This window comes from Nicotiana tomentosiformis, chromosome 5 (genome assembly GCF_000390325.3).
Source record: "Nicotiana tomentosiformis chromosome 5, ASM39032v3, whole genome shotgun sequence".
NCBI classification, from domain to species: domain Eukaryota; kingdom Viridiplantae; phylum Streptophyta; class Magnoliopsida; order Solanales; family Solanaceae; genus Nicotiana; species Nicotiana tomentosiformis.
This window is the reverse complement of record NC_090816.1, coordinates 80,245,547-80,263,932: the sequence shown is the minus strand read 5'-3', so window position 1 is coordinate 80,263,932 and position 18,386 is coordinate 80,245,547. Positions and strand designations below refer to the sequence as shown.

The 18,386-nt window shown below is 36.6% G+C and overlaps 1 protein-coding gene across 1 annotated transcript; it reads right to left on the bottom strand.

Moving 5' to 3' along the window:
• Positions 1-2,568: 2,568 nt before the first annotated feature.
• On the bottom strand, positions 2,569-17,306 carry LOC138892648 (uncharacterized). Its single transcript, XM_070176383.1, has 2 exons — positions 16,926-17,306; positions 2,569-2,655 (listed from the first exon to the last, which is right to left on the bottom strand). The coding sequence occupies exons 1-2, from the start codon at positions 17,304-17,306 to the stop codon at positions 2,569-2,571; spliced, it is 468 nt and encodes a 155-aa protein (XP_070032484.1).
• Between the last annotated feature and the right edge of the window lie 1,080 nt (positions 17,307-18,386).

The window sequence follows — 18,386 nt, the reverse complement described above, 5'->3', positions numbered from 1 at the left end:
GGTGACTCTGAGGCCTGCGATCGGAACATGCAGGGGTACCTTGAAGTCTCTGATGTGCAGAATGCCTCACTGACGATCAACCCGATACGAAGTACCTAGATTTGAACAAAACTATGCAGAAGCGTAGTGTGAGTACACCACATGCCGGTACCCAGTAAGTATCAAGATTAACCTCGGTGGAGTAGTAATGAGGTTCAAGACATATGATACTCACTAGACAAATAACTTGTGCAATGAACATATCAAAGAAACTGACAACAGAAATATAATTAAAAAAACAGTAACGACAATCCCTTTAGAACGAGTAATAACAACTTAGTGTAGTAAAACCCATCATTGATCATAAAAAATCGAATAGAGGTTAGGCATGTGTAACATGTAAAATACAACCATTAACTCATATAAGTGCAAAATGGAAACTTTCAAAAACGAATATGTAGTAGAAAAATATCAAACCTGTCTCAACCCAATCACAACAACAAGAAAGACACCCTGAAATATCACATAACATCATTAACAATACCACCCTTATTCCACCGCATGTGCACATAACAATGAAAGGCATCCCTTATTTCGCCACATGGGCATATAGCCACACTTATTTTTCCACGTGGGCAGCCCGACATAACTCCACCCTTATTTAGTCCCACGCACACAACAATAGACACAATCGCATGATAAAGACCTCATGGTGACACCCCCAGTCAATCCGCTCAACATATCCACAAGTGCCACAATACCACAAAACAATGATACCAAGTGCCTTAATATCACAAACAACGATACCAAAGTTTCACCAAGATATAAACTCACAACTTTCAACAATAGTGCACAAGGACATAACAATATTCATAAAAGCGGATGGATGTTCAACAAATAGGGCATGACTATGGCTAAGTCAATGTAATGATCAAGATCAAATAGTCATAAAGTGGTCTCGACATATTTCATATAAAGCTCATTATCATATTAAGGCATATTAATAGCCTACGGTCTATTTCGGTCAAAACCACACATAGTACCCGTATACAGGCTCGTCACCTCATGCACACGATACTTTTCACATCATAGAAATAAAAAATTAGTGCTAGAACCTAAGGGGTACTCCCCCATACAAAGTTAGGCAAGCTACTTACCTCAAACAAGCCAAATCAGTACTATAAAAATCCCTTCCCTCGTGAATCAACCTCCAAACGGCTTTGATCTAGTATAAATAACTTAATAATATCAATAGACGTTGTAGAGAACAACCCCAAACAATAAAACTTCGATAACAAAAATAAAAAAGTCAACTCGATCCTCATCCCGGAACTTGACAAAAATCACAAATTTCGAATACACATTCGAGTACGAGTCCAACTATGCCAATTTCATCCAAATCTGACTCTGAATTAAGATTCAAAACCCTTTTTTCATTTAAAAAATATTTACTAAAATTCTCAATTTCTTCTCTTTGATTCATCAATCAATCACTAAAATAAAGGTTGGATTCATGAATAATAAACAATTCCGATTAAAAACAATTATCCCAACCCAAATCGTGCAAATACCCTCCAAAATCACCTAAATTCGAGCTCCTAACCTCAAAATATGATAAATGGACGTAAACCCTCGTTCAAGATATATTGTGCCCAACATTTATGCTTTTGCAGTCCCTCAGTCGCATCTGTGACACCGCATCTGCAGAAATATTATCGCAAATGGGGAAATAACATAAATCCCATAGATCCGCTCCTGCAGCCAAGACACCGCTTCTGCGAGCCATCAGGCACACTTGTGTTGTCACTTTTGCAACAAAACTCCACATCTGCAGAAACCTCATGCACAGCTCCTCTCCGCATATGCGCATCATTCTCTTATAAGTGCGGCTTTGCACTCGCGCACCTCACCACCGCAGGTGCGATCGCACCAGACCTGCTGCACCTCAACATTGACAAAACTCCCTCCGGGTGGTCCGATCACACCAACTAATCCCAAAAAATAACACGAACCTATTCAAGGCCTCAAATCATGCAAAACAACATCAAAACCACGAATCGCACCTCAATTCAAGCCTAAGGAACTAATCCTTATTTTAAAATTTTAAAACTAACGCCGAATATGCCTAATAACCTCGAAATGACCTCAAATTTTGCATGAAGTCCCAAATGACACAAAAAACCTATTCCAATTTTTCAAACAATAATCCAATCTCGATATCGCCAAAGTCCAATCTCGGTCAAACCTATCAACCTTCCAAACTTTTAACTTTCCAACTATCGCCAAATAGAACCAAATCAACCTAGGGACCTTCAAATCCGAATCCGGACATACGCCTAAGTCATAAATCACTATACAAAGATATTTAAACCATCAAAATACCATCTGAAATTATCTACATAGAAGTCAAATTCTAGTCAACTCTTACAACTTAAACTCTCAACCAAGGGTCTAAGTGTCCAATTCAATTCTAAACTTCCTCGAAACAAAATCAACCATCACGGCAAGTCACGTAACCACAAATGCACATATATAAAACATCAAATAGGGTAAAAGAGGATAAAATACTCAAAACAATCGGCCAAATCATTACAGAACTTCAGCATCTTCGTCTTCAGGATTAGGTTCTTTAATTGAGCAGCTTGAATCTCCAAGAGCACCTTCTTGTTGAGATTGCTATTTTGAAGAATACTTATATGAATTAGTTCCAATAGAATCAACTTGAATAACTATAGAATATCTCTTTGTATGGGTGTGAGGTTGGCCAAATATCTTCTGCAATTAATACTCCAAGACCTAGAAAATTTCGGTTAAGGAAAACCCAACTATTTTGATTTGGTTTTCTTAATTGTTTCCAACTCCTCAACCTTTTCTTCCTATGCAAGTTTTTCTTATTTGTAGAATCCTTTTCGAATATGAATACCTCCAGCTAATAATTTTCTTGTACCGCATGAACAAGTTTTGTTAAGGAATCTAATTTGCACATGTATTCTGTCTTTTCACATCTAATCAACATCTGCACTTCATCTGCTATGAACCTGGTTCTTGCATTATCAATATATCTATGCATATGTCTAGTAGAATATCAACCTATCCATGAAACATGGTTCTTTCAACACAGTTGATCTTGGTTTGTTAATCATCAAAACATAACACGTGCTCAGCTCAACACAAATTATATATGGCCTTGAACAATTGCTCACAGGGAATACTCCCTACTGATACCAACATAAATCTAAAGGATCAGGACCCGAAGCAAATGTTGGCTATAAATCTTAAGAATGAAAGGGATCTAGATAGAGAGTAAGAGATTTCCAGAACTAGCAAAGAAATAGTGCAACTTGTTCAAGTGCCACTTGAGATAAATGAATCTAACGATCTCGCAAAGGTTGTAACTTAACAAGCGCAAAATAAAAAAGATAAGGAAAATGAAGCTGACCCTACTCTAGAGAAAGTGCCTGAGAAAGAAAGTGCTCAAACTAGTGGGAAGAGGAGACCTCTTACGCCCTTCCCGTAGAGACTGGAAAAGTGTAAGAAGGATGATCAGTACAAGAAGATTATGGAGATGCTAACGCAAATCCAAGTGAACATAGCATTGATAGATGTACCGAGAGAGATGTTGAATTACGCAAAGATGATAAAGGATTTGATGTCCCCGCAAGTTTAACTTTCAGGACTTGTCTACTGTGATTTTGATCCATACTTGTGGTACTGTGGCAAAAAATCCCATCATTTAGAAATTGTCTAACCCTGGAAGTTTTACAATCTCATGTACCATTGGTATGCATTTGTGAAGGTACTATGTGATTTGGGAGCTAGCACTAACTTGATGCCTTTAAAGGTAGAAATTAGTATTTTGGGTAGAATTTAGGAATTTGGTAAAATTTAGATTTAGACCTTCAATTAAAGTCAGATTTTGAAACAAATCACATATCCGGGCTTGGGGATAAATGGATAATCAGGATTTGGTCTGAATCTTGGATTTCGAAAAAGCGATCCCTAAGTTGACTTTTGTTGACTTTTTCAATTTCATTAAAGATTGAACTTTTTTCACTTGTGGGTAGTTTCTAAAGCTTGTTTCGAATTATTTAAACTATAGTTGGCAAGATTCAATTAGTTTGGAGGCTTGTTTTAAAGTAAAATCCATGGTTGATTATTGATTTGACTCTGGAAAGAGGTAAGTATCGTGGTTAACTTTGACTTGAGGGAATTAAGACTTGTTTGGTCTATTTTCTATGTGAATTATGTGAGGGGACGACGTATATACAAGGTGACGAGTGTATATGCGATGTCATAGGTTAAAGCATGCGGGTGAAATTTGTCTTATTTGTACCATGTTATTTCTTTTACTATTCCTTTCATTCCTTATATGGGTCATTTATTCGTTGGCTATTCACTTTCGTGTTTATCGCTTATGTTGAAATTGTTGTTATATTGAAAGTTGAGTTTACTTATTCTAACACTATAAGTTGAAATTTACTTTCCCCCTTGCTTGACACTTTGGGTTGTTGATGATGCTTGGTAAGGAAGAGTTAAAAGCAAGAAGGGTGTTGTCGTGCCTCATTTCCATATTGATATCATTGATTGAGTGAATGTGAGGATAAAAGCATGAAGGGTGATGCCGTGCACATGCTTATTTATCAAGTGAGGTTAAAATATGAAGGGTATGCCTATGTATTTTTATTATGATCACCTAAGGATAAGAGTAAAAGCACGAAGGGTGATACCGTGCACTTGCATTTAAGATATATGATGAGGATGAGAGTAAAAGAACGAACGGTGATACCGTTCACTTTGTTGAATTTATTGCTTTGACTTGATATTCGAAATGTGGACATGACTTGATGGTTTCGGTGCTTATTTTTAAAGAGGTTTACTTAGTGTCTCATATTTATTGTTTCGCATTTGCCCTTTTCTACATGTCCCCACCATGTTGTTACTTTTGATGCTTTAATTTTTATTCTGTTACTTTATGTATATAACTGTACAGGTTTTTAGTAGGTGTTTTATCTTAGCCTCGTCAGGGTTAGGCTCAAAACTTACTGAGTACATTGGGCCGGTTGTACTCATACTACACTTTCGCACTTCTTGTGCAGATCCTGACATCGGTACCAGCGGAGCCTGAGAGTTGCTTAGAAGATACTGCATTGGTGATTCGAGGTAGAGTTGTATCCCATCCGCAGGCCTTGAGTCATTATCTTACCTCTAGTGTATTGTTTTCACTTTATTCGAAAAATATTGCATTTATTTTTCAGAACCTTGTATTTAGTTGGATCTAGAAGCTCATGTACTTGTGACACCAAATCTTGGGGTGGTTTACGCTAGTTAATGGTCTTGGAACTTAGTATGTTATTATGTTATTACAAAGCTGTTTTTATGTTATGTTTTTGATTAGTTGTCAAATATTTAATGCTTTTCTTTTCGAACTATCTATTGTATTGGTCTGCCTAGCGAGTGGTGTTAGGCGCCATCACGACCCTCACTAGTTGGGATTTTGGGTCATGACAGAAGGTCCGTATTAGCTTAAGAAAAGGAAAATCTATAATAACCCGATTGGTTGTTTTGTGTAATTGCGCCTCGTTTCCCCATTTCATGCTTCACACATGTGTGTTTATGATTATATGACTTGCGGGGTTGGTTAGTTTCATTTCAGGAAGCTTCGGGTTGATTAGGACCCTTTATTCTTGACTTAGAAGTTTAAATTAGAAATTATTGATCAAATTTTGACTTTTGTGAAAACGACCCCGGAATTGAGTTTTTATGGCTCCAATAGCTTCATATCATGATTTCTAACTTGGGCATATGCCCAGAATAGATATTGAAAGTCCGTAGGTTGATTTATATTGATTTGCCAAAAATTGGCAATTTGAAATTGAAAAGTTTGACCGTAGGTTGACTTTTAGCTATCAAGATCGGAATTTAATTTTGGGGCTTGGAATAGGTGAGTTATGGTATTAAGAACTTGCCTATAAAATTTGGTGTCATTTGGAGTTGATTTGATAGGATTCGAACGTTTAGTTGTAATTTTAGAAATTCTTGAACTTTACTTTGAAATTCATGCATTTTAGTGTTCGATTCATAATTTTAGATGTTATTTTTGTGATTTGATCACGTGAACGAGTTCGTATGATATTTTTAGACTTGTGTAGATGTTTGTCTTGGAGCCCCGAGGGCTTGGGTGAGTTTCGGACATGTATCAGAGTGTTTTGGATTGAAAACTAGAAATCTAGTGTGCAATAGCCTTTGGTGTCGCATTTTCGAACACCAGGTTCGCAATTGCGAGCTTAGAAGGGGGGCCTCATGTATTGCAATTGCGATACCTGGCTCGCAATTTCGAAGTAGCTTCAGGAAGAGGGTAATTCGCTTTCGCGACAAAATAGTCGCATTTGCAATGGAAACAGGCTTCGCAAATGCGAAGCCAGAGTCGCAATTGCTAACTTCTCATAGGACTAACAGTGTTCATATTTGCGCAAAATACTTCGCAATTGTGAGGATTCCCAATTGCAAACCCGTGTCGCAATTGCAACATCTGCAGCTGATCAAAAGGGCTGGAAGTCGGGATTTCATCTCTCATTCTCACATTTTTGAACCCTAGACTTGGTAGGAGGCAATTTGCAAAGGGAATTTTCACCTACAAACCTTGGGTAAGTATTTTAATCTATTTCTAATCATTTTCCATCAACATATATTAGATTTTAACGTCAAAATCATGTGAATCAAAGTGAAAAAATTTGAAACTTTGTCATGTTTTTGAAAAGTAAGAAATTGAGTTTTGAGAGTCGATTTGGACTTGGATTTTGAAACTCTTCACATATATGAACTCATGGGGTCATGGCTAGTTTAAATCTACCATTGGACCCGGATTTTGACCGGGCGGGCCCCGAGTTTAATTTTGTTGACTTTTTAGAAAAATTATAAATATCTTAGTTTTATCTATTGCAATTGATTTCCCTAGCATTGTTTGATGATATTAAGTCAATTTGATTAGATTTGAGCCATGTGGAGGTAAATTTTAAGGAAAAAGCTATTTTCAAGTGTTGAATTGGCCTAGTTGAGGTAAGTGTCTTGCCTAACTTTGCGTGGGGGAACTATCGCTTAGGATTGGTATTGATTGATTCATGTATGCTATGTAAAAGTCGTGTACGCAAGGTGACAAGTGGATACACGGGTTGTACGTAGAATTTGACCGGTTTAGGCTACTTAGACTATTTCCATGCTTTAATTGAATTGTAGTATCATATTTTAAATTCTCACAGTCAATCTATTCCTACTTGAGTTAGTCTATCCTTACATGCATTAAATGATTTCATTAACACTTGTTCTGCATCCTAATTGATAAATTGCTCTCATGCTTTAGTTGAAGTTGTTGCCTCTATTATTGTTATATGTTATCTCTTCCATTATTGATTATCATTATTTGAAGTTACTGTTTGTGTTATCTCTTCCAATATTGATTTTCATTACTTGAAGTTATTGTTCATGTTATCTCTTTCCTTGTTGATTTTCATTATTTGAAGCCATTGTTATACGTTATCTCTTCCCTTGTGAGTTATCTTATTTAATAACGTGGTTATACATTATCTCTCATTGTTGAGTTATTGGTGTTGAAGTTGTCAAAGCTGTTATCACATTGAGGCAAAATTGTTATTGTTGAAATATCTTCCTTGTTGAGCATTTTACATTCATTGTTGTTGTTGATAGTCTTGTACACGTTGTGGTGGAGCCGTGGGCTATTGTTGTGGAAATATTAATATTGTTGATTGTTGGAAAGTTGTGATACATGGGCACTTGTGGTGCGATTTGTTATTTGTAAGGACCCGTAAAAAAAAATATTTAAACCAAAAGCTTGGGGTTTCGTGGTGCCAAGTTAGATTCCTACGTTACTATAGTAGAAAATTCTTCGCGGCGAGCTTGTGAGCAGCGGTTTAGACTTTTTGGATTGAACAGTACCCTGCGGACTGAGAGAAAAATATTTTGCAGAAGAACGCGTTTCTGCGGCCCATTATGCGGCCGCATAATCACTCTGTGGACCGCATAATGGCCGTAGAGTAAAGCAGTAAGTTTGGCCAATTTGAGGCCAGTTTTGTCGATTATGCGATAATCGATATGCGGACCGTATATTGGTCACATAATTCCTCTTGGGTTTCTGCAGAGGGAGTTTTGCGGTGCATTATGCGACCGCAGAACAAGTATGTGGACCGCATACTGGTCGCATACCTGAGCCGAAAGTTTAGGCCCCTGAGGGCCATTTCTGCGGTCACTATACGGACCGCATAACCATTATGCGGTCGCATATGCGACCGCAGACCTGTGTCGGGGCACCAGTTTTCTTAATTTAAAATCCGACCCCCATTCCGTTAAAACACCCCTTAGGTCTATTTTGAGCTCATTTTCTGATACTTCTAGAGTGAGAGAGAGAGAGAGGGTTCAAGAGGGGAGGCCTAATTTTTATCAATCAATCTTCAACCATCACTCAAATCTTGGAAATACTCAAGTAGAGCACCCAATTGCTTCATCCAAAAAGGTAAGATTTTATCACCCCAGCTCTTAATTTCAAACATAGCTATAATGGGGTACTAGGGTAATACTTCATGGGTATGAGAGTGGTTCATCTTGCATGCATGTGATAGAGAGTGTGGGAAAAATAAAAAGTGAACTAGAACTATGAACATTTTCCTAATTTTGGGTTCAATTTGTATATTGCAAAAATAGATTGAGGTTGTTAAGGGTTCCGGATAATTGTAGAGTCTAAAGAAGCGCAATTGAGGTATGTATGGCTAACTCTCTTTTTCTTAGAATCGAACTCCTGGTGTCCAAATAATTGGTGTAAGTTCCAACCTGATTATACTAGAATTGTTTGCCTTAGTGCGTTTGATTGAAAAATTCATGTTCCCTCATTGTTTTAGATGGTTACCATGTCATCATGCTATTTGAGAATGTAATTATGATTTTCCAAGCTCATTCCCTTATGTGTGAAATGCCTTATGTGATGGTACTTATCGACATGAATGATGATGTTATTCGAACAATTAAAAAGGGGAAAGTTTGAATTGTAAAATGTGCCCAAGTGCCAAGAACTACTTAATAAATGAGGCTATTTGTGTTGTGTAATGGAGATGGGAAAGAAATGTGAATTGAGTGGACAAATGAAATCTCAAGTGAGACGGCTTAGTTGATCGGGCCGAGATCGGACGCCATGTTGTACACATGGTGGCATTTGTGTTGGAATTATTGATTCACATTGTAGATATGGATATGTCTCACTTGGGATGACTTAGCCGGTCGGGCCGAGACCGGACTCCGTGTAAAAACACGGTGCCATTGTGAGTTGTGGCTTGGCACTAAAGATTATTAACCTAAAAATATGAAAAGATTGAATTGGGAATTGTGTAATCCTTATTTGGTGTTTTCTTGTATTTTCATGAAGTACTTATTGATTATTGTGACTCCCTTCTCTTTGTTTCACTGTTCATTCTACTGAGATTGGTGTTTGCCTTACATACTAGTACTATTCGACAGTACTAACGTCCTTTTTGCCGGGGGCGCTACATCTTTGAATGGATGTAGGTGGTTCCAACGCAGATAGTGCCGATCGCATATAGTGGTGCTCTCTTTCTCTCCTCACAACAGTTTTGGTGAGCCCCATTTCTCCCAGGGGTCATGTAGTCCTTCTTTGTATAAGTTTTCACATTTTGAGGTATAGCCGGGGCCTTGTTGCTGGCATGGTCATGTTGCTCTTTTGTATCCTTAGAGGCTCCGTAGACGTTTTTATGGGTCATGTATGTATGTTGGGGCGGTCGTTGGATCGAGTTGTATTTTGGAAACTTAACTATGGCATAATGCATATAATGAAAAAAATGAACTAGCAACGTTTATATATTTATATAACTGATCTCTCCCCTGTTTTACAAATGGCGACGCATTCCCTTTTTGGATCATGAATGAGTCGGGTAGGAAAGGTTTACTAGGCTTGCTCGACCGGGTTCACTCGATTGAGCACTGGTCGCGCTCCCCGAGGTTAGGGCATGACATTATTGTAATGTGATATTGACGCGCATGCGTCGGTATAAGGCTTGGGGTTAACGTGCATGTGGCAGTATAAGGTGGGACTTATGTGCATGTTGCTTGTAGGGTAACTACGTGAATCCACGCGGCGTCATAAGGTTAGCTAAAGTGCGTGTATATATTTCGGAAAAACTGTTTTCAAATCCTATTTCAAATGTAAGGCTCACGCGGTGGTATAAAGAAAGATTGTGATTGAAATTGAGAAATGTGAATACGAGGCGGTACCTCGATTGTGATACTTGATTTATACAAGGCGGTACCTCGGTGGTGATTCTTATTGTATACGATGAGGTACCTCGTTGTGATTCTTGTTGCCTATCTCATGTTGCAAAGAGTTTTGGTGGAAACGTTTCTTGTTGTTTTTTCCTTCTTTGTTCTAACAGTTGTTGTCCGTATATGATCATTTTGGTTCTCTTTAATTGCTTCTTTATGTTATTTCCATGTTAGGTTTCTGGTATTAGTTCATGCTACCATCTTGTTCGTATCAGTTATTTCTCCACTTTCCATTATTATTCATTTTTATGATTTTATTCTGTTTATTTATATCCTAGTAGGTGTCTTGACCTGGCCTCATCACTACTCTACTGAGGTTAGGCTTGATACTTACTAGGTACCATTGTGATGTATTCATACTATGCTTCTGCTCAATTTTTATGCAGATCCAGGTACGTCTGCTAGTGCCGGACGATATAATTGATTTGAGTTGTTGCTTTGGAGACTTCAAGGTATACCTACTCCACGTCCACAGGCCTCAAAGTCATCTTCCTTTACCTTTACTACTGTTATATTTTTAATTCAGACTGTGATGTACTAGACACTTTAGCTTACTCTGTAGAGCTTATTACTTTGTTCCGCCGTTCTTGGGGAGTGCATTGTTGAGATTCTATTTTTTGGAAGTTTAAATGAGTTCATTAGACTAGTTTTTAGTATTTGTTAATTATATTTGTTCAGTTGTTATCAAATGTTAGGCTTACCTAGTCGTAGAGACTAGGTGCCATCATGATATCCTACAGATAGAAATTGGGGTCGTGACAGAATCAACTCGGGCCAGAAAAGTCATGCACCTAAGGACGACTCAATCAAGCAATTATATAAAAGCGAAACTGATAGGTTATAAGTACCTTGTTTTATGTTTTGATGATCTAACAAACTTAATATCAAGAACCAGATAAAGAACCTGATACACATTCTGAAGCATGTGGAAATAACCAGACTTAAGCTTGAGAGGTTCGTCAGTCTTTCAGAAGATAAAGAATCAACAAGGGGAACAGATGGACATCAGTTCCCCTGGTGATCGTACCAGTCAACCCTCCAACAGTTGGAAAGTGGTTGCATGAACACACAACAGTACAACACAGTGCAGCAGTCAACTCCATTAGGAAGGATCTTGTACCCAAGTTGCTTACATCATTCAAGTGATGTCATCAATGTTATATTAACATTAAACTAAAGACAAAACATCATTTTGAACATTAGAGAATTCATTCAAGCACTCTCACAGAGATTGATCATCCAAAAAATGATTCTCAAGTGCATCAAGTACAAAGAACAACACTGCTACGGACCAGTTCCCCACATCAAGTTATTATATGTCCTTAGTTGAGTTGTACCTTTGTCAAAGTTCTTACTTGTAATTCCTACTTAGCTTACTTAGAAGCATTGTGCAGGAAACTCTTTGTAAATCATAAACCTTTGCGTTTATATCTTGGCTAGAGTTAATCGAGTTGTAAAGTCTTTGTCATAGAGGTATTACAAAGTGGCTTGTAATAGGATTGTTACAAGTTAGTGAGGGATTAAGAAGTTAATTCCTAGGTTACAATAGGTTGTAATCTAAAAGTTTGCTCAGTAGTGAAGTTGAAATCCTACAAGGGTAGGTCGTTGTTTTCAATCCCGTGAGCTGGAAATTTTTCACGTAAAAACTCTAAGTGTCATTTACTTACCGTTGTGTGTGCGTAATCTGTGGAAACTAGTAGAGAACCTGGTTCTCTATATAATTTGGTGGACCCTCAAATTCTATCAGAAACAATTAGAATTCGATGCAGTACATGAATGATAAGATTCTGTAATAAAAAGGCTCCATACTCATTCTTGGAAAGAAACATCAATAAATATTATTCTAATGATCGATTCCTTCGGGTTGTTAATCTCTCAATATTGATGCCAATCAAAGATCCCAAACGACTCACTACTCAGACTATATATATTCGAAGATCAAGACGAAGAATATATACTTTTATCTAATCAACTTCAAGCTCTTTATTCTACTCTTAAGAAATATTATAGTTCAGTCTGATTTACTGTGTAATAGAAGGAGAGAAGAGAGAGAGAGAATGATTGGTGAAGCATTCAAAACGAATGCAGAGTTAAAATATAGCATAAGAGGGGTAGAAAACTCATAAATAAGGTGTTCTAAAAAACAACAGGGAGCATAAAAGAGAGAACTCTCTTGCAACTAACTCAAAGGGACTAGACCATGATTCACATTAAATCCAATTCATTATAAAAATATCGATGTGTCATTTATTTCTCTTTATTTTTAATTCTGCACTTGCTATCTCACTATACTCTTCCCCTGAAGTTTAATCGACTAACTGATAAACTAGTCGACTAGCATTCATAAAATTAATAAGCGCTACAACTCAACCCCCCCCCTACTTTCCGTACACTATCCAAAATAGACAAAACTTAACAAGAAAAGAAAAATGAAAAATAACATTGCGTCATGCTCATATGTCACCATTTTAACATCAAAATCTTGTACTATTACCTATTTTTACAAAAACAAATCCTAGTTTTATTTTTCGTTTGTGTTGCTTCCTCTATGCTTCTTTTGATTTGCCTTTCTCCTTCCTTCAACCACTCATATAAAAGGAAACATTCCTCCCCAAAACAAAATCAACTCCGTTCCCAATTTATCAGATCTTATATATCCAAACCAACTCAACTAATTAAGCAAGATGGAGAACTTTGAAAGTCCACGTACAGCTCGGAAAAGATTGATCAAAGAGCTTATACAAGGCAAAGAATTTGTAGTACAACTTCAAACTCTACTTCAACAACCTCTTGCTGGAGATCATCAACCAGACTCGGCTCATGACCTTATTTAAGAGAAGTAAGAGAATTATGATCTTTTCCTTATATTTCCTCACGTAATTTGCATAGAAATATGTTCACATTGATTCTTCTTTTTAGGGAACCTATAATTCTAACAAGATGTTTTTATAAATTATTACTACTAAAGAAAGAGGTTTTGTACCTAATTAAATATTTAATTTAATTATTAAATGTAGTTTTCAATATTACATAACCGATAAAGAGAATAATATTATGCTCGAGTAGAAAAAGTTCAAAAATAATTCATATCTTGTATGCTATCATAAAAGCATAAACTCTTAACAAATAATTAAGTTTTTGAATTAATAAAGCAGCAAAAAAGTCAATTCAACTTTGTTTCAAAATTATCATATAAGTAAACTTATTTACCAAGTTGATAAAACTCTTAAGGTACATAAATTGTTTTACACAATAAGAGCATTTGCCGTGAAAGAAATAAGAAAATAGAGCAATATTATAATATATTATTAAAAGTTAAATTGCTAAAAAGGCTAAGTTGAAGCAATAAGGATATAACACAAGACAAAAGTATTCAAAAGAAGTTGTCATTATTATTTTTCTTTCTTTTTATATTCATTCAATAAATGATAGTTTGACTTTATTGAATTAGCTAAATAAGATTAATAATCATCATTTTTAGGAGCTTATAACTTTTATTTTAACTTTTATTTTTATAATTAACTCAAATATATTTTTAATATAATTCTTATGTAAGTTTTAAAAAATTTATATTCACTGAGATGAGATACACGCGTTGCGCGTGTATACTATCTTAATGAATATAAATTTCTTTTAAAAATAATATTAAGTTATTTAAAAATAATTATTTAATTTTTTTTGTAATATCTAGAATTTCGAAATCAACAAAAAATTTGTATTAAATACTTGTTTATTTAAAAGAAAAATAATATAACATATTTATAAAAGAAAAATAATATATATTCGAGCACTTCCAATTATTTTTAGGTTTAGGTATCTTTTTATAAATAGGAAAAAATATTGAAACTAATATTTAAGTTGACACGATAAATTAAATTTGTAAAAGAAAAATAATACTAAAAATTTTGAGCATTTTTATCTTTGAGATCTTTTTCATTCTATTGGCTATAGGAAATTACTTTGTAATACTTCCTCCTAAATAGAGTCACCTTCATAATTAATAAATTAGAGTTGTCACCTTATACACGGAAAACCAACTTTGATGGGTAGAGTTTCTTCATTTAAATTGAATTAGTTTAATAGATCAACAATTATCATTCTCAAATTTACATTTTTCTCTTTAGCTTTTATTTTATAACAGAAATAAAAATGTTTAATATATTATGTACATAAGTTTTTAAAATTTATACTCGTGATACACGCGCAACGCGCGTATATTAAGACTAGTATATATATGTATAAAATACCCTTAGAGCCCGTTTACATTATTTAGGCGTGTTGAATCAAGATCCAACTATATATTAGCGGGCCAACAGTAGAAAATTGTCGGGACCAAACACACTCACGCAAGTATACGTGGTCGTCAAGTAATAGAGTAGTGAATAGAGTATCGTTCCCACGAGGACTTATGATTAACTTTTGACTAATTCAAACTCAAATAGCTTATCGATTCAAGCGATTTCTTATAAGATAGATAATTATCTAATTTACTTCCTAAAGACTATCAAGTAATGAAATACTAGAAATCAACACAACACTTAAATAGTTTTAAATAATAATCAATGAGAGATAATATTCCAGGGTCACGGGTTTTTCAACAATCATGTTGCATTCTTAGCTTAAAATAACTAATTGATTTATCTGGATTGTTGGTTCACAGGGTTGATATTACTCATAAGAATCTGTCGAGCCCTTACTCGCCTATTCAAGCTAACTTAATATCTATATGTCTATGGAATTAAATTTAAAAGGAACGCATTTACAATTCTTGTATTGCAACCGAGCAAGGTAATTAGGTATATGTCTATCCCAATTGCGAATCCTTTCCCTGATGCCCGGGTTTAAGAACTTACTCTCTTTAATTCTATATGCAATCTAGAGTTCCCACTTTCGAGTTCAACTCTAGATTCGTAGATAGTATTTCACTGTTAGCTACTCAGCAAAATAATTAAAAACAGAATTAAATAAACAACCCAATATGATAAAATCAACTTCGTCAAATTAAACTTCAAACATCAACATTCATGTATACCCATGACCCTAGAAAAATAGGGTTCTTAGCCACTCATATTCAGGCAATCATCCAAAAATTCACAAGAGTGCATAAGAATCAATAAAAGAAAGAGAGAATAGGAACTCAAGACAAATTCCGTGGTTTTTATAACTTTGTTGTGGCTTTTTCCCCCTCTCCAATCTGTTTTCTAACCTAAAGGAGGCGTTTTTGGCTTATATATTGCGTACAAAAGTCGTGGGCCAAAGCTCTCCTATTCCTAGTCCAAATCGGCTTCAGGGATTGATGCTAAGGTGGATACGACGCATCCTCCTCGTCCTCCATTTATCAGCTTCACATGCGAGGGTGGATGCGTTCAGACATGAATTGACGGAAAAGAAATTTTTGAAAAATCTTTAATGAATTGACGATAAAAACCTGCATGGCCCAAGAAACTGCGAATGCCTTTGACAGATGTCGGTGGGGGCAATTTTTCAATCGCCTCCACCTTTGCTTTATCCACTGTGGACCATCTTTTGACACCTTGTGCCCCAAAACTATACCTTCACGTACCATGAAATGACATTTTTTCTAGTTTAGCACCAAGTTCGTCTCTTCACACCTAGCAAGCACTTTATCAAGATTCATCAAACAACTATCAAAAGAACATCCAAACACAGAAAAATCATCCATGAACACTTCTACAAATCTTTCAACCATGTCAGTAAAAATATCCATCATACACCTTTGAAAAGTCGCAGGTGCATTACAAAGACCAAAGGGCATTCTCTTGAACGCATACGTGCCATAAGGACACGTAAATGTAGTTTTCTATTGGTCCTCTGGGGCTATAGCAATCTGATTATACCCCGAATAACCGTCCAGGAAACAGTAGTATTCCTGGCCAGCTAACCTATCAAGCATTTGGTCAATAAAGGGAAGGGGAAAGTGGTCTTTCCGGGTGGCATTGTTCAATTTTCTATAATCTATGCAAATTCTCCATCCAGTGACAGTTCTTGTAGGAATTAAGTCATTATTTTCATTAACTACTACAGTCATCCCCCTTTCTTCGGCACACATTGAACGGGGCTTACCCATTTACTATCAGAGATTGGAAATACAATACCTGCATCAAGCCACTTAATCACTTCTTTTCTTACCACTTCTTTCATGATTGGATTTAGTCAGCGTTGATGCTCTACACTTGGCTTGTGTCCGTCCTCCATGAGGATTTTGTGCATGCAGAAAGCTGGACTAATGCCTTTAATGTCAGACATTGTCCACCCAATTGCTCGTTTGTGCTCACGTAGCACCCTCAATAGCTTTTCTTCCTGCAATTTAGACAAGTGACAAGAAACAATAACAGGTAAAGTGTCAGAACTACCCAAATAAGCATATTGAAGGTGAGGGGGTAGGGGTTTAAGTTCTAATTTTGGAGCTTCTTCAATTGACGGCTTTGGAGGGGGCCACTTGGCCTATTCAGGGGCTCAAACGGGTGTATTCCTTGCATGTAAGCACATGATGCATCTAGGATATGCATCATCTCCTCAACCTCATCATCAATCATCAAGCTATCAAACAACATGATTGCTTTTTCTAGAGAGTCGTCTAGATATACACTCGTGTCGAGAAGTTTCGCATCCACCTCCACAACATATATCATAGAGAGCTCCTCATAGTGGCGGGGAAGTTGGATTGCTTTGTAGACATTGAAGAATGCTTCCTCGTTGTCCACCCTCATAATCATTTTCTCTTCTCTCACTTTAATTATTATATCACCAGTATCCAAGAGAGGTCGTCCCAATATGATTGGAACTTGTTCATCACCCTCAAAATCTAGAATAATGAAGTCAGTTGGGAAGATAAATTTCCCAATTTGCAGCAGCACATCTTCAATCACTCCTTCAGGGTAGGTTATGGACCTATCAGATAATTGCAACATCACAGTGGTTGGTCTTGGAGCTCCCAGACCCAATTGCTTAAACAAGGACAATGGCATCAGATTTATGCTCGCACCCAAATCACAAAGAGCACGACCCACATCAATATTACCGATTCGCACTGGAATGGTGAAGCTGCCAGGATCCTTAAGCTTTTGAGGAAGCTTGTTTTGGACCCTTGAAGTGCACTCCTCAGTAAGTGCAACTGTCTCGAACTCAGTCAATTTCCTCTTGTGAGCCACTATATCTTTTATGTACATGGCATACTTTGGAATTTCACGAAGTACATCCACTAATGGAATATTTAATTGAACCTGACTCAACATAGAGAGAAATTTGTTGAACATGCGATCGTCATTCTTTTTCTGCAATCTCTGGGGAAAGGTGGTGGTGGCCTTGCAGCCTCCATTCGCTCTGAACTTGCATCATTATTCTTTGACTCGTGTATTGCCTTAGGGGTCAGCTCCCCCTCAGGTATAGGTTTGTCCTTTCTCTTCTTTGGCACTTCCTCTAGTTCCCTCCCGTTTCTAAGTGTAACTGCATTAACTTGAGGGTTCTTCTCTGTATCACTGGGAAGAGATCATGTAGGTCTAGTATTTTGATTTGCTGCTAACTGCCTTATTTGCCTCTCAAGATTTCTGAAATCGGTCCCGAGCTGTTAATTGTCTAGCAACAACTTTTTCAGCAAGTCATTCGTACTCTCTTCTATTTGTTGGGGTGGCTTCTGAGGCTGATTAAAATTTCCTTGAGGCCTATACTGATTCTGATTCTGTTGATTTCCTCCCTATGAGAAGTTAGGATGATTCCTCCAATTTGGATTGTAAGTGTTCTCATATTGTGCATGTTGATTCATAGGACCTCTGTTTTGTTGCCCCACATAGTATATAGATTCAGGATTCGTGGGGCACATGTCACTCATATGACTGTCACCACATATTTCGCAACAAATAGACATCTGTTGTACATGTTGTCATTTGGTTCATCTGATTTTCCAGCTTTGCAATATCTGCTCTCATGGCTGAGAAGTCATCAAGCTCAATCAACCCGGCTGACTTCTGTTTAATTGCTCTTCTTGCATCCCCATCTCCTTGCCAATTATGATCAATAGTTGTGAAGTTGTTTAGCAAGAGTTGAATTTC

Excerpts from the sequence above, each read along its gene's own strand:
- LOC138892648 (XM_070176383.1), bottom strand. The coding sequence starts at position 17,306 with ATGCCATTGTCCTTGTTTAAGCAATTGGGTCTGGGAGCTCCAAGACCA. Across the intron at positions 2,656-16,925 it reads CGAAACTTCTCGACACGAGT|CAATCTCAACAAGAAGGTGC; the intron begins GTATATCTAGAC and ends TCTTCAAAATAG.